Source organism: Zea mays, chromosome 4, assembly GCF_902167145.1.
Source record: "Zea mays cultivar B73 chromosome 4, Zm-B73-REFERENCE-NAM-5.0, whole genome shotgun sequence".
Taxonomy (NCBI): Eukaryota; Viridiplantae; Streptophyta; class Magnoliopsida; order Poales; family Poaceae; genus Zea; species Zea mays.
This window is the reverse complement of record NC_050099.1, coordinates 55,680,650-55,693,439: the sequence shown is the minus strand read 5'-3', so window position 1 is coordinate 55,693,439 and position 12,790 is coordinate 55,680,650. Positions and strand designations below refer to the sequence as shown.

The 12,790-nt window shown below is 43.1% G+C and overlaps 1 protein-coding gene across 1 annotated transcript; it reads right to left on the bottom strand.

The window, feature by feature from the left end:
• Positions 1 to 1,458: 1,458 nt before the first annotated feature.
• LOC100194039 (4-hydroxy-tetrahydrodipicolinate reductase 2 chloroplastic) lies at positions 1,459 to 9,832 on the bottom strand. Its single transcript, NM_001139100.2, has 8 exons — positions 9,499 to 9,832; positions 8,578 to 8,815; positions 7,290 to 7,423; positions 7,146 to 7,220; positions 3,139 to 3,240; positions 2,048 to 2,157; positions 1,873 to 1,960; positions 1,459 to 1,783 (listed from the first exon to the last, which is right to left on the bottom strand). The coding sequence occupies exons 1-8, from the start codon at positions 9,712 to 9,714 to the stop codon at positions 1,715 to 1,717; spliced, it is 1,032 nt and encodes a 343-aa protein (NP_001132572.2). The 5' UTR covers positions 9,715 to 9,832; the 3' UTR covers positions 1,459 to 1,714.
• Between the last annotated feature and the right edge of the window lie 2,958 nt (positions 9,833 to 12,790).

Here is a 12,790-nt window from a genome sequence, read left to right as displayed (position 1 = left end):
AGACCTGGCTCAACGTTGATTGACGCCGGTAGAACGAACGCGCATATGAAAACTGTAGTTCGTGAATTTCTTCTAATTGGCCTATTTGGACTGATTCCTTATGGAAAATATTGTTCCTTCCCACCATTGGAGGACGCACGGTGATTACATGCATTGCATTGATCGCTACCACGGTGATTACATGCATTGCATTGATCGCTACCAGTCTTCATATGCCATACTTTTTTTCTCATCAATCATCAAGGAGTAAATAATAATTATGATAAACAAACGAACAAACAAAATTGCTCCTCTGTGTTGTGCGGCCACCGCCACTTCTGGCCAGTAATGCTGCTCTACGCTGATGCATTGCAGACGGCCTCCTTCCGACAGGCGCCGGCGCCGGGTGCATGGACATCGCGGTCGGCCATGCACGTGAGCGCCATCACCACCGCTGTAGGGTGTGTCAGGCACTGGTTGCCAGGCACCTGCGCCGACGCTCGCCAGGCGTGCGTTGGGGCTTGGCCATTTCATCGCATCGCTGTCGTCGGTAACCGCTCGGTAGAGAGCAGGTGCTGATAACGTCTTGAATGACAGTGGTAACGAGACACAGAGAATAGAGAGAATGATAAATGACAGTTGTTTTTTATTGCAGTGATTACATAGATATATATACAACATGAAGGGATATATCCCCAAAAGGTGTGTCCTCTCGGGAGAAGCTGTCGAACCCCTTGGGTTGGTCATAATGAAATAACATGTTTTGCAACAGAAACTTTTCGTTCTGTATAGCTCAAAAAGTAGAAGGAAAACCTTTAAACTGCCCACTTTCTGACAAAATATGTTGTTATAGTAACTGTGAAATAGATTTAGGACCAGTATTTGATATTTGCCGACATCTAGCATCACTCTAAAAGACACATGACAAACGTTATCAATGGTTTGACGATGATGATGCGCTGAAAGAAGCAATGGATGGAGAGTACATTCTGTCTCTTATTTATGCACAACTTAAAATCCTTTATCAATGGTTTGACAATGATGACGCGCTGAAAGAAGCAATGGGTGGAGAGTACATTCTTTGTTTCTTATTTGTGTACACATTAAAATCTCACAAACGGATTTAACACCTAACACCGCGCGCATGCGCACAGCAATACACTAGTACAATAAAAGCCAGAAGGGTTAGAACCAACCAAGACATCAAGTGCTTTAACTCAGAAGTGAGCCAACTAACTCTGAGATCCAGGTGGAATATTAGATGGTGTGCAAGTCCCAACTCCCAAAAGTCAGAAAGGTAAACCACAGACCACCTTTGATTTCCTATGGTTGCTACTCACGTCCAAGGGTTGACCCAACTAGCAGCCACCAGTGTGATAAAGTTAATAAATTGAGCGAGCATCCTTGGCTGGACGTGACTCAAAGCATTAAGTCCCTAAGCATTACTCCGTTTCAAATTGTAGATCATTCTGGCCTTTCTGAATACATTTTTTTTACTACAATCTATAGATTGCATATAGGTGTATAGCAAAACGCCAAAATCAATATACCTAGAGAAACTAAAATTGCATACACTCTGGAACGGAGTACCTTCCATCATTGAAGCAGCCAATTCAAAACTGAAAGTGAGTTAACTGGTAAATTGGGAAGGGTACATTGTAAAAGTAACCTAATTCACGGTGGAATTGAGCTTGCAAATTGGTACATGAAAGCTCATCTGACGCCAACATGGACCTCATCTCATGTTCCCTTCTCTCAAGACATCAATCATGTCATACAATTTCTTGCTCGCACCCGATTGAATCTGCGGTGGCATGCATGGAAAGTCAACTTCTACCTGCCTCCAGTAAAAGGCTCAGACCATGGTGAAACAACAGTGTTGAAGATCCTCACCTTTGTGTAGAGAAACATAGCTGCATCAACAGTTCCTTCTGCGTATATTGAACGGCCACATACATTGTGCTGGAACTCAAACGAAACTCTGCAATGCAAGGGTAATTATCTGCTCATGGCCCTATGCAAGGCCTTAAAAACAGAAAAATGCTTAGAAAAGGGTTAGGAAACCTACGTCCCATCAGGCGAAGTGAGATGGTACATGTGGAAGGCATGGCCCCCGAGATGTTCTTCTGGGACACCCACTAACGTTACCTGCTCCTCAGGATCCCTAACTTGCTTTACCTGCAACAACAGGTAGAGCAGTGTGAGAAAAACACACTTGCAAAAGACACAGATTACTTCACTGTAAGCGAAGATGGGTCTGCTGCATAAGAAATAACAAATAAACACCTTCACGTAGTACCGTCTGTTTATGAACTGATGCATTCAAAACTTGAGGAGCAAAACACTACAGAAGTCAGAGAAGACATCATAATGGCTGTGTGTGTTTGTTTCTGCTTACAATTGCCACAGATCGCTTACAATTGCCGTACTGTGGTGACTTTTTCAATTCCTAATTCTCGATTTTGCTAGTTCGAAGTTCTAAAGTGCCAGTCAGCAAAAGCAAGAACAATACAGGGGTTTGGTGTGATTCTCACATTTTTTCACCAAGAATCCGTTTATAAGCAGAAACAAACAGGGCCGATGACAACCTCCCTAGATTGTCTTCAGGAAATTCATGCTACTTCAAAAGTCTATATAGAAAACCAAGCTTAAGAGGTTGGTACATGCCATTGTGGTTCTAAAATAATCTGCTATAGCATCACTATAGTATTTTTAAAGGGCATATGGCTATGATACTGTCAGTTGTTCCGCTATTGCAGTTAACGGCGCCTTAGTTCTGCCAAATACCACTATTTGTCGTAGCCAAGACTGAGTCAAATATTCACTCTTTGCTCTAGATGCCTAGAATCTATATGCCACTATACCACTATGAAAGAAATATCTCCCACTATATCTGCTATACCTTTTTATAGCTCCTGGATACCGCCTATTAATGAATACACTAATGGTGATTGACAAACATACATAGATCAAGTGTCCAATTTAACTCAGTCTAAAATTCGTGACTTCATGATGCTTACATACTTGCAGCTATTATACAAACAAGACAAATGAAATCATCCAAGATTAATAGTAAATCTGTTAAGAGAAGCATTACAAGTATTGCTAGGGAAAAAACAAACATGACAATTTAGACTGTAAATATTTTTTAAACAATACCTCATTCATGTCAAACGATACACCCAACTTCTGAAAACAAGAGATAACAGCCTTGGCAGTCCCAGAAATGTCCAATTTTGTTGCTTGATGAGACTCCATGACCTGTGGAGATGTGTCATTTTAATGTAAAATATTTTTCTGATGACAATGATAATATGATGCTTTGGGGGCAATCATCATCACTATTCAAGAAAAAGTAACTACAATTAGAAAGAGACACTCAGAAAAAAACAGAAACACCCAATAATTGGGTTATTCTAGTGGTCATTTTGTGCTAAAACAGTATTGAACTTTTGTCCACTGCCCATTTTATGTGAACTGTTGAATGGGGAAAGACCGCCCCCAAGGTATTATATTAAGAAGCTCAATCGGAGCCCCGACCGAGAAAGGTCATGAAAGCTGGCCTACCGTGCAGCATAAGGGCCCTTTCTCTATAGGTCAGATCTTTACTCGTGCTTTAAGCCCTTCCAGCCCCTACACGAGGATCCGCCCCCCATAGGTCAGTCCATCTCATGTGCACACCACCAGGGGAACCAGCGAGTAACCTTTTTTAATCCTAGTCTGAAATTCGATCCCACTGAGGTTCGAAATCGAGACCTGAGTTCTACTCAGACCATCTAACCAACTCAGCTCAGCTAGAGGCTGAGTTTTTTTGTGAACTGTTGAATGGTTAGGTGTGTGCCCCTACAAGAGCCATGAGTGATGGAAGGTACAAAAACTGTTTTATAAATGTACAAAAAAGGAGTGTGCAACATTCATACAATTGTTTGAATGGAACAATAGTGAACCTCTGTTGTGTAAAAGCTTCAAGCTTATTAATCACATTTAATAGAACCAAAAAAATGCACAATGTTTACTCCACTCGAAATTGCATAATCAGTGCAAGGCTGCCATTAATATGGAATCCCTGTTCAAAAAGCTTTCTACCTGCAGGAGCCTAAGTTTACAGATTTAAGTTACATTGAAGCTCAACTTCTGGTTTCATTTTCAAAGAGCAGTGTAATTGAGAATTGAGTCTCACACAAGGGTGCTACCAGATTCTATGAATTCTAACCAGCGCAGGCACATTGAAGCACCATTTGTGAGCAGCTTAAGGGCCCGTTCGTTTCCGTCGGATTGGGCTGTTTCTGGCCTGGTTCCGAGCGGAATAAATTGGCCTGAATTGAAATTTGGTCGGTGTCACTGTTCCCATTCGTTTGGGCTTGAACCGGAAGTAAACTCGGCCCGATTTTGACTCTCTTCCTTCCAAGGCCCGGCACAAACCCTGGCCTCGTCTCCTCCGGATCGATTCCTGGCCAAAGCGACGGCGAGACGCTGGCGACGCATGAGGACGGTTCGAGGTCACTGCGTGGCGGCGCGAGGTGACGGCGGGCCGGCGTCGCGCAGCCCTGACGGCGAGCCTCCCCGGCACCTTCTCACCGGTGAGTACTGAGCTCTCCCATCCTCATTTTTTTCTTGTTCTTGATGGATATGGAAGGGGGGCGAAAGTAGCGAGCGGTGTGCAGGCGGCGGTGGAGTCCGGCCGTGGCCGGTGGTGATGAGGATGAGAGGGTATGCTTCCAATGAGGAATGAGAGGAGCAGATCCAGTGGCAGGGAGATTTCCGTTCCTAGGGGATGCAGAGGGTCCAATCGGATTCTAGGGAGTTCGGTCGATGCTTCCGATGGCACTATGTCCAGAGGCAGCAGCAACGGTGATGAGTTAGACACTGATGACGATGACTTGTGGGTGTCAGATTACAAGGGGGATGAGGCGAACTCAAGAGCCCCAAAGGCGAGTTTCCCGAATTTTGACAACAGCAGTGAGGATAGTGATGACAAGAGGGAAAACATTGGCAACGGAGAAGAATACTAATGAAGGTTGGGATAGTGACTGAATGACAGGGCTCAAGGAAGAGAAATGTTGATACGTGATGCATCAACGAAGGCCAGCACCAATGGTTGTCAATGCAGGTTCTTTCATTGGTGGTCTTGCTCACGTACTTGTCCAAACGAAATCTCGAGGAGGTAGAAGAGTACTCGTGGTTTCCATGAGAACAACTGTCTGAAAGTTGTTGAAGCGGATGAGTTCTCATAAAATGTCCTTAGATTGTTTGGCCCAAAAATGCACGATGTGATGTGTTTATTTTCACTGAACCTAGTAGTAGGCAGGAGCGGTCTGTGCAAGTCTGTATATTTAGCAACTTCTTGTATATGTTTATGATGAACCTAGGTGTGATATATGATTTGTTCATGTGTGATCTGTGATTTGTAACTTTATATTGGTTAAAACATATATCAGTTGTTTTTGAACTGCGATCTGTGATCTGTCTATGTGTGAATTTTTCCAGCTGCCGAACTGTGATCTGTCAGTTTAGATATATGTCTCAGGAATAATTCGGAGAACTGTGATCTGTCGAATTATTCGGAGAACTGTGATCCCAGTTTAGCTAATATGTCAGTTTAGCTATATGTCAGGAATAATTCGTCAAATCACAGTATGTCAGTTTAGCTCCGATCCCAAGCTGCCGAACGGAGCAACAGAGAATTATTCCAGCTAAAACCTGGGCTGATCAAGTGAAAGGCCTGGAACAAGTGAAAGACCCGGATCAACTAAAACCTGGCCTGGAACTGTTCCTGACCTAGAACTAAAACCGGGCTGCCGAACGGGGCCTAAGGATACCCAGCTTTAATGCAGTTCCATCTTGAACCTTTCTGGACCAAGATTCAATGTTTCCATGATATGTTTAATAATTATTGGGCCTCTGTTCAGGTTGATCAATGGCATTTTGACCTGTCCAAAAGTTCAGAGCTACCACCGGGGTGTTACTAAGTTGGAGGCACCACCACCACAAGAAATGGTTACGTACACTCCCAGTGGTCCTAACTCCTCCATCTGCTCTGTGCAACCCAACAGAAGGTGGCAACCTATGGGGCGTGGTCCTCAGCGATGCTGCAGCCACAACGTGGCACAGCAGGGTGTGAGACAGTCATTTGGTACGATGATGCCTGTGGTAGATCAGCCTGACAACACAGCACGGAGGATGTCTGAAGCGCCAGCCCCATGCTGCTTGACAATAAGATTAAGGGTGGATCAAGTAGACTGGCCTAACATAACTTACGGAGGAGCTGACCCAGGCAGAGATCGATCTCCCTAGGGGCAGCACAGCTGCTGATGCAGCGAAAACCTTAAGGTTTAGGAACAAAACATGAACTCATGATACCATGAAAGCGTGTAGTATATTAGGCATAATGAGTGAGATAGATTGCATTGAGTCTCCCGAGCAATATACATAGAGTATAGATAGAAACAAGTTGCTTACTTACCTCTCCGGATTCATATGGCAATATCAGATTACAATCCTAAACTACCAAATATACTCTAACATTTGATGATCTGACTAACCTCAAGCTATCGAAGGTAGCTCAGCACATTATTCTAAACAAGTTACTTTGCCCATCTCAGCAGCCCACCAACAAATTTTCTAGCTGGTGGTGCTAGGCTGCTAAGGATGTGTCCAAGGAGATGAGGAAGGGGTTCGATTCGCATATTGTCCTTGTGGATTGGGAAATTTGGAAGCACCACAATGATTATCTTCGATGCAAAACCAAATGTCACAATGGTGCTGCAAGCAATCACTATTCACTAATGAGTGTATCCTACTGTGTGCTGTTGGAGCAAAAGGTCTCCAGGAGATGCTTGCCAGATAGTTCCAAGCAGGCTAGAGCCACTGGCCTGTGGTTGATGGCCGCTTTCTGCTGTAATAGGTTGGCTGCTTTGTTTTTTCCTTAAATAAATTTGATAGGGGGGGTGTGTGTGTGTTTTGGGAAGGGTCTACTCCCCTTTGCACTGTCTTCTTTCTAAATGAAATGATCTATGGTTCTCTTGTGTGTTAACAAAAACTTACTGTACCCATAGTAAAGAAAAAGTCATTTACAGGCAGTGAGTACAAAATATTCAAGCTTTAGTGTTAGAACTAAGAATAAAATAAGCAATATTAGTTTTAACAGGGCAGAGATCAAACTATACCTCCAGCTTGTAACCTGAAAATGCACCAGGAAATTGCTCTGACATAATTTCCATGGCAGCAAGAAAAGCAACAACCTAAAAGATCAATAAGTTATAACATGAAGAAAGGTTCAAATGCTATCCACATGATGATAATAAGTATACCTGCTTCCCCATCTGAGGGGATATCACAGCGTAGATATTCGCATCATGCACAGTTTTGTGCAAGAGTTGCCTATTTCCACCAGTTGTGCCCATTACAAATGGCAAACCAAATTTGCAATAGAGTTCAGCATTTGCTGCATAAGAAATAAACCATCAAAAGCAGCAAGAATGGTGAATGGCAATACGAAAATAAAGAACCTTGAGGCATTAAACAACTTTTGTTTTCATAGTCATAACAAATAAGTATATAATGTATACTCCTACTGTCCTACATTTAAGCAGTCTGAGGTAAGATGGATGAAAAGGAGATTTTGTTTTCTAGCAAGGTGTGTTTCACTTAGTATCACTATAAGAAAGCAATTCTTTAAACTCGATAATCATGTTCTCTGTTACACAACGGTAATACAACATAGGCAATAACAGCAGAACAATAAATAAGATCCTCATTCATTTTCAAAATCATTTAACGAACTACTGAAACTGGAACAAGACCTATATAGTATATATATATAATATTGATATATATAGCAATATAGCATATAGGAGGCAATACCAAACATAAAAAATATGAATACTGAAACTGGATGGTGGACAACTCAGAACACGAACATCAGTCACTAACTAAATTATATATAGCAATATAACATATAGGAGGCAATACCAATTATCAAACATAGCAAATATGAATACTGGAACTGTCACAGACTCACATTTCAAAATTCAGATTTCAGAACATGAACTAAACATCAGTCACTACTCACTAACTCACTAGTTCATATGATGCAGAGTTGCAGACTTACTAGTTACTATATAAATGTCAAGTAGGCAAGTACAGACTTACTATTGACCTAAAGTAACAGATGCTCATACAATTGAAAAGCAGTAGCACTAGTGGGCCTTATTTAGCTAAAACTCTAAGGTATTACACTAATGGGCCTTATTACCAGTCGTCCAGTCCACATCCAAAACAAGCCAAAACCAACTAATCGTCCCCACCCAAACTGGACGACTAATCGCGTTTAATCAACGACTAATCGGACAACTGGACGATTAGTCAACCTGATCGAGTCGGACTCCCTAGTCGCAACACCACAACCGACTAGCCCGACTAATCGCTACTAATCGCGATTAGTCGGACGACTTGAAATCATTCAATTCCCTTTTTTGCTAAAGGTAATGTAATAAGAAGTAATTTAGAATTGAGCAATTTGACTATGGAAGACAAAAAATCTTGAGAGCATGTTAACAAAGACACATAAATGTCAATAGCAATTACTAATACACTCACCATTAACAGCATCAGGCACAGTGTAATCTACAACTATGACATTTGGGTATTCTTTAACAATGGTAGGCAGAATTTTTTCACTTTCAGATGGGTCATGAATAAAAATTTCTCTATCACATATTTCAATCTTTCGATCAGGGACCTCAATGGCACTGAATGATACAGGAACTAACTGAAGACCAGCCGAGACAGCTGCTTCAGCAACAGCCTTCCCCATTTTCCCAGTGCAACTATTCACCTGCAAAAATAAACGGGGCTGTATTAAGTGAAATATAACTAAGATAACATAGTAACACATTTGCATCAACAGTGGCAAAGCTATTTAGCATTTAGGGGGAGCAAATCCACCTCTTCAAAATTGTAAAAAACCGTGATTACTATCAAAATTCCACCAGGTATGCACCTGTATGGCCTAAGTCTATGCACACACAAGGCAAACACAACCCCCCTCCAATTTTCTCTAGACTTGCCACTGCATTGGTGTTCTAGCAATTCAACTGTGGTTTACTCAATGTACTAGTTCTATGTAAGTATGTAAAACTAAACTGAATGCAATGAGCAACTACAACTAGCATGAGAAATCTATAGTATATTTGCATAATCACTCTATACAGAATCCAATCACCTATGTACAGTTAATATTGCTTATATCAGTTCATTGACAGCATTGCCTCACACTCTATGGTGTCGGAATGCTGAAAGCACAATAGGTACCTATAAATTGGATAAAATCATCAAGTCCACATTTTTTAAGAAAAAATCATCCCCTAATCACGCAATGAAAATACCAACAGTCATTACTTGTTCATCCTTTTTACATTTGTCCTCCTCTCCAATCCCAATACCAGATTGGCATTCTTAAACAAAACATAATAGAAACCTCAATCCACAGCCGAGTAGAGCCAAGCCAAGCTTCCTTACCAGTATCGGGAACGAAAGCTTGGGAAGCGCCGCGGGGGCGCTCTCAACGGATAGGTTAGCGAGCGCGTTTGTGACCGAGGGCTTCGCCGTAGCCATGCACTGCCTCGTCGCCGCCGTGAAGATTGGAGCACAGAGTGGCTGGCGAGGGCGAAGCGGGTACCTTCGCCGCAGCGCTGTGACGGTGGCGGGGTGAGCAGCGACGGTGGTGGAAATCATTTGGTTGCGCTTTACGTGATGTGTGCTGATCGCTGAAGGGGGAGGCTTGGAGTGAAGTCGCCGCAGTACTAGAGAGAATAGCTCCTAGGCGTGGCACTCCGGAGATGGCGACGCCGATGGGTTTGTGTCTACGCGCTAGGGTTTTAAGTCATTCGCGTTTGGGCTTGGGCCGCGATAAACAGGGTCTGATGGGCTTTCGGTAACACAATGCCAGAGAGATCGATGCGTAGAGGCGGTGTGTGGAGGGCTGGTGGCCGAGGGGACGCGCAGCCAGTCTTTTTGGCAACAACATTCTCCAACCATCAACCCCCACCCCCTAGATACTCTCAGATTTCATATTCACCTCAATCAACTCGATAAGTAGATTAGAGTAGAACTTAAACTGATTTATATTTCAATTCACCTTAGTACACGTGGATTAAGGTGAATACGAGAGCAACCAAACAAGATCTAAGACGGTTAGAAGTGGATTAAAAGAAATCAAAATGAATTAAATCTCTTCCTAATCAAATTTGAATAGTAGGAATTTAATCCCTCTCACTACCCTCCAATCCAAATAGAACTGAACATGGCCTAAACTGGTGGGCAATCTAATATTTTATCATCTTTACAAAATGGATAGTACATAAAATACCATGCCACTCAAGCTAGCAGTGACGAGTGATTTAGTGTCATCCGTAAATATAGCAAAAGATTAAAGAAAAAGTATACTTAACCCCTCAATTATGAATGACTATCTACTTCACTCTCCCACCTATAAAATCAGATATCCTACCCCTTAAATTATTGAAAATCATTTAAATAATTCCTAAAACATGTTTTAAGATGGTTTTTAGAAGTCTGTATAATCCCTAACATATAAAGTCCCTTTATAACCCTATGACTTATCAAGGGTGACGAGGACATCACTTCCATACATACAATAAATGGACCAATAACACGATCTCGTGCACGATAGCTAAATTTTCAGGTACGTTCTACCCTAGTTAATTATGTTTCAGAGCTTACGCTTGGTGCCATGGATGTTTTGATGATTAGGTACCTTGGAGAGGACCAGCACGGACTTGGGAAAGGCCAAGGTGTTGAGGAGGAGCAGCAAGGGCGTCCACAACAGGAAGGAGATCAAGTCTGAGTCGGCTGCGACTCCATCTCAAGTTCCAGGACTAGTCTGCACTAAAATGGACGCCCAATATGCATCCGGACTCCGATTGCGACGGACTAGATATAGTTGGAAAGATAACGAGATTATCTAACCAACCCAACTGGTTTCACCCTAAAATTCATTCAGAGTCAACGGGAATTGTCAAAACAATCAGCATTCAGATTCTGTTTTGGTCTGTTGGGCCGTGTATCGCGTCGGAGCCCATTAGGGGCGAGTCCACGGGTCACGCATGCCCTAATACTCTATTTATTTAGCAGCTGCCGCCACATTTAGGTTTGGGTTTTGCTTAGATCAATTCTGTCATCGAACAGTGTCGTCGTCATCGGCTTGTGAGACCCCATCCGTAATCAATACAATTTTGGTTGCGTTTCTTTCCTGTTCTTGCTTGTGTTCTTGATTGCGCTTGCAGGGATAAGCCTTCGTGGCGAGGTCATTTGTGTGTCACAGGTGATAACCAACGGAGCCATGGTGTAGTGATTGCGAGAAACCGTTCGCTCGGAGCCTTGGATCATCAACGTCGAGATCTCCACTCAATCAAGTTATCGTATCTCACGGAAGATCGGGCCACGTCTACTATCAAAGGGTCTATATAACCCTAGCATATTAAGGGTCTATATAACACTTTATCTACAATATTGTAAACAGTAGAAAACAAAATGCCAAATCATTATGTATTGACATGCATAATGTTGACGCTATTTTTGCTTGGAGTTGTTAGGGTTTATGGGGTAAAAGGTAAGATATTATGTTGTCATGAACCCGGTCACGCTATTTTCAACCCTAGTTATGGGGTACCGACAGTGGCCCCTAGACCCATCTCGAGAGAGAGGCTACGAATCCACAGGTGGGGCCACAATTACGATCTCATTTCGAACAATCTGACTGCGACAGGTGCTTAGCGATGGCACGCCTGTTGTCTCGCCTGCTATCACATATGTCATTGCGGCTCACTTACCTGTGGCCCCCACGCCTAGTGGTACGCCCGGTCATGAGTGTAACGCTCGTCACCACCGTGGCAGTAAAAATGGTTTTTACCACCACAGTAGTTCTCGAGGAGGTACTCGTGGCTCGCGTTTTGTGTGCCCTACAGATTAGGTCCCGCCTTTTCACACACGCAACTGCCACCTGCTGCATATGATCGGTGGGCCTAGGGCCCATGTCATAGTCTCGGTCACTAGCACTTGGTCTAGATATCCTTGGGGTTCCGCTCGACATCTTAACTACCACTAGACCAGGATTTTGCCCTGCATGTGATTGAAGATAGATGTTTTGGAGAGCACCCATGGGCCCATGCTCTGTTACACTTGATCCTTTAAGACATGCAACCAGGCTTGATGAGCAGAGTTTAGAAAGCCAACCTTTAAAATGAGGTTCAGGATCCTAGGTGTGTAGTTCTAGGTATTAGGGCACTTGTTACAAAGTGGTGGAGTATGCAGGCTTAGGGTATAGGACCAAGCTAAGAGGCTACACGACTTTGGACCACCCCAAGAAACATGCATATGCACCTTTTCTCCGGAGCTGGCTTCCTGTGATCCGAACCCTTTTTCAGTAAAAGGAGGTCCCAAGCTAAGTCACAAGCAACCGGACTCGACGAGTAGAGTTTAGGAAGCCAACCTTTAAGGTAGAATGAGGCCCGAGAGACCAGGTGCGCAGTTCTAGGTACTAGGGTTCTTGTTGCAAAGTGGTGGAGCAGCTTAGAGTACAGGACTAGGCTAAGCAACTACACGACTCTAGACCACCCCAGGAAACAAGTACCTTTTCTCCAGACCTAGCCTCGAGCGATCTGAACCCCTTTCAGCAGTAAAGGGACACCAAACTAAGGTATAAGCCAGCTAACTCAATTCGGGTGTCATCATAGCAACAAGAGTAGGGAACCACATGGGGGTTAGAAAAAAATAATGCTTGTAAATTGAA

What these genes read in the sequence shown, in the direction of transcription:
- LOC100194039 (NM_001139100.2), bottom strand. Translation starts at nt 9,714, where the DNA reads ATGATTTCCACCACCGTCGCTGCTCACCCCGCCACCGTCACAGCGCTG. An exon ending in TGTGCCTGATGCTGTTAATG is followed by an intron (nt 7,424 to 8,577) that starts GTGAGTGTATTA and finishes TTTCTTATGCAG; the next exon opens with CAAATGCTGAACTCTATTGC. An exon ending in CTATGTTTCTCTACACAAAG is followed by an intron (nt 1,784 to 1,872) that starts GTGAGGATCTTC and finishes ATGCCACCGCAG; the next exon opens with ATTCAATCGGGTGCGAGCAA.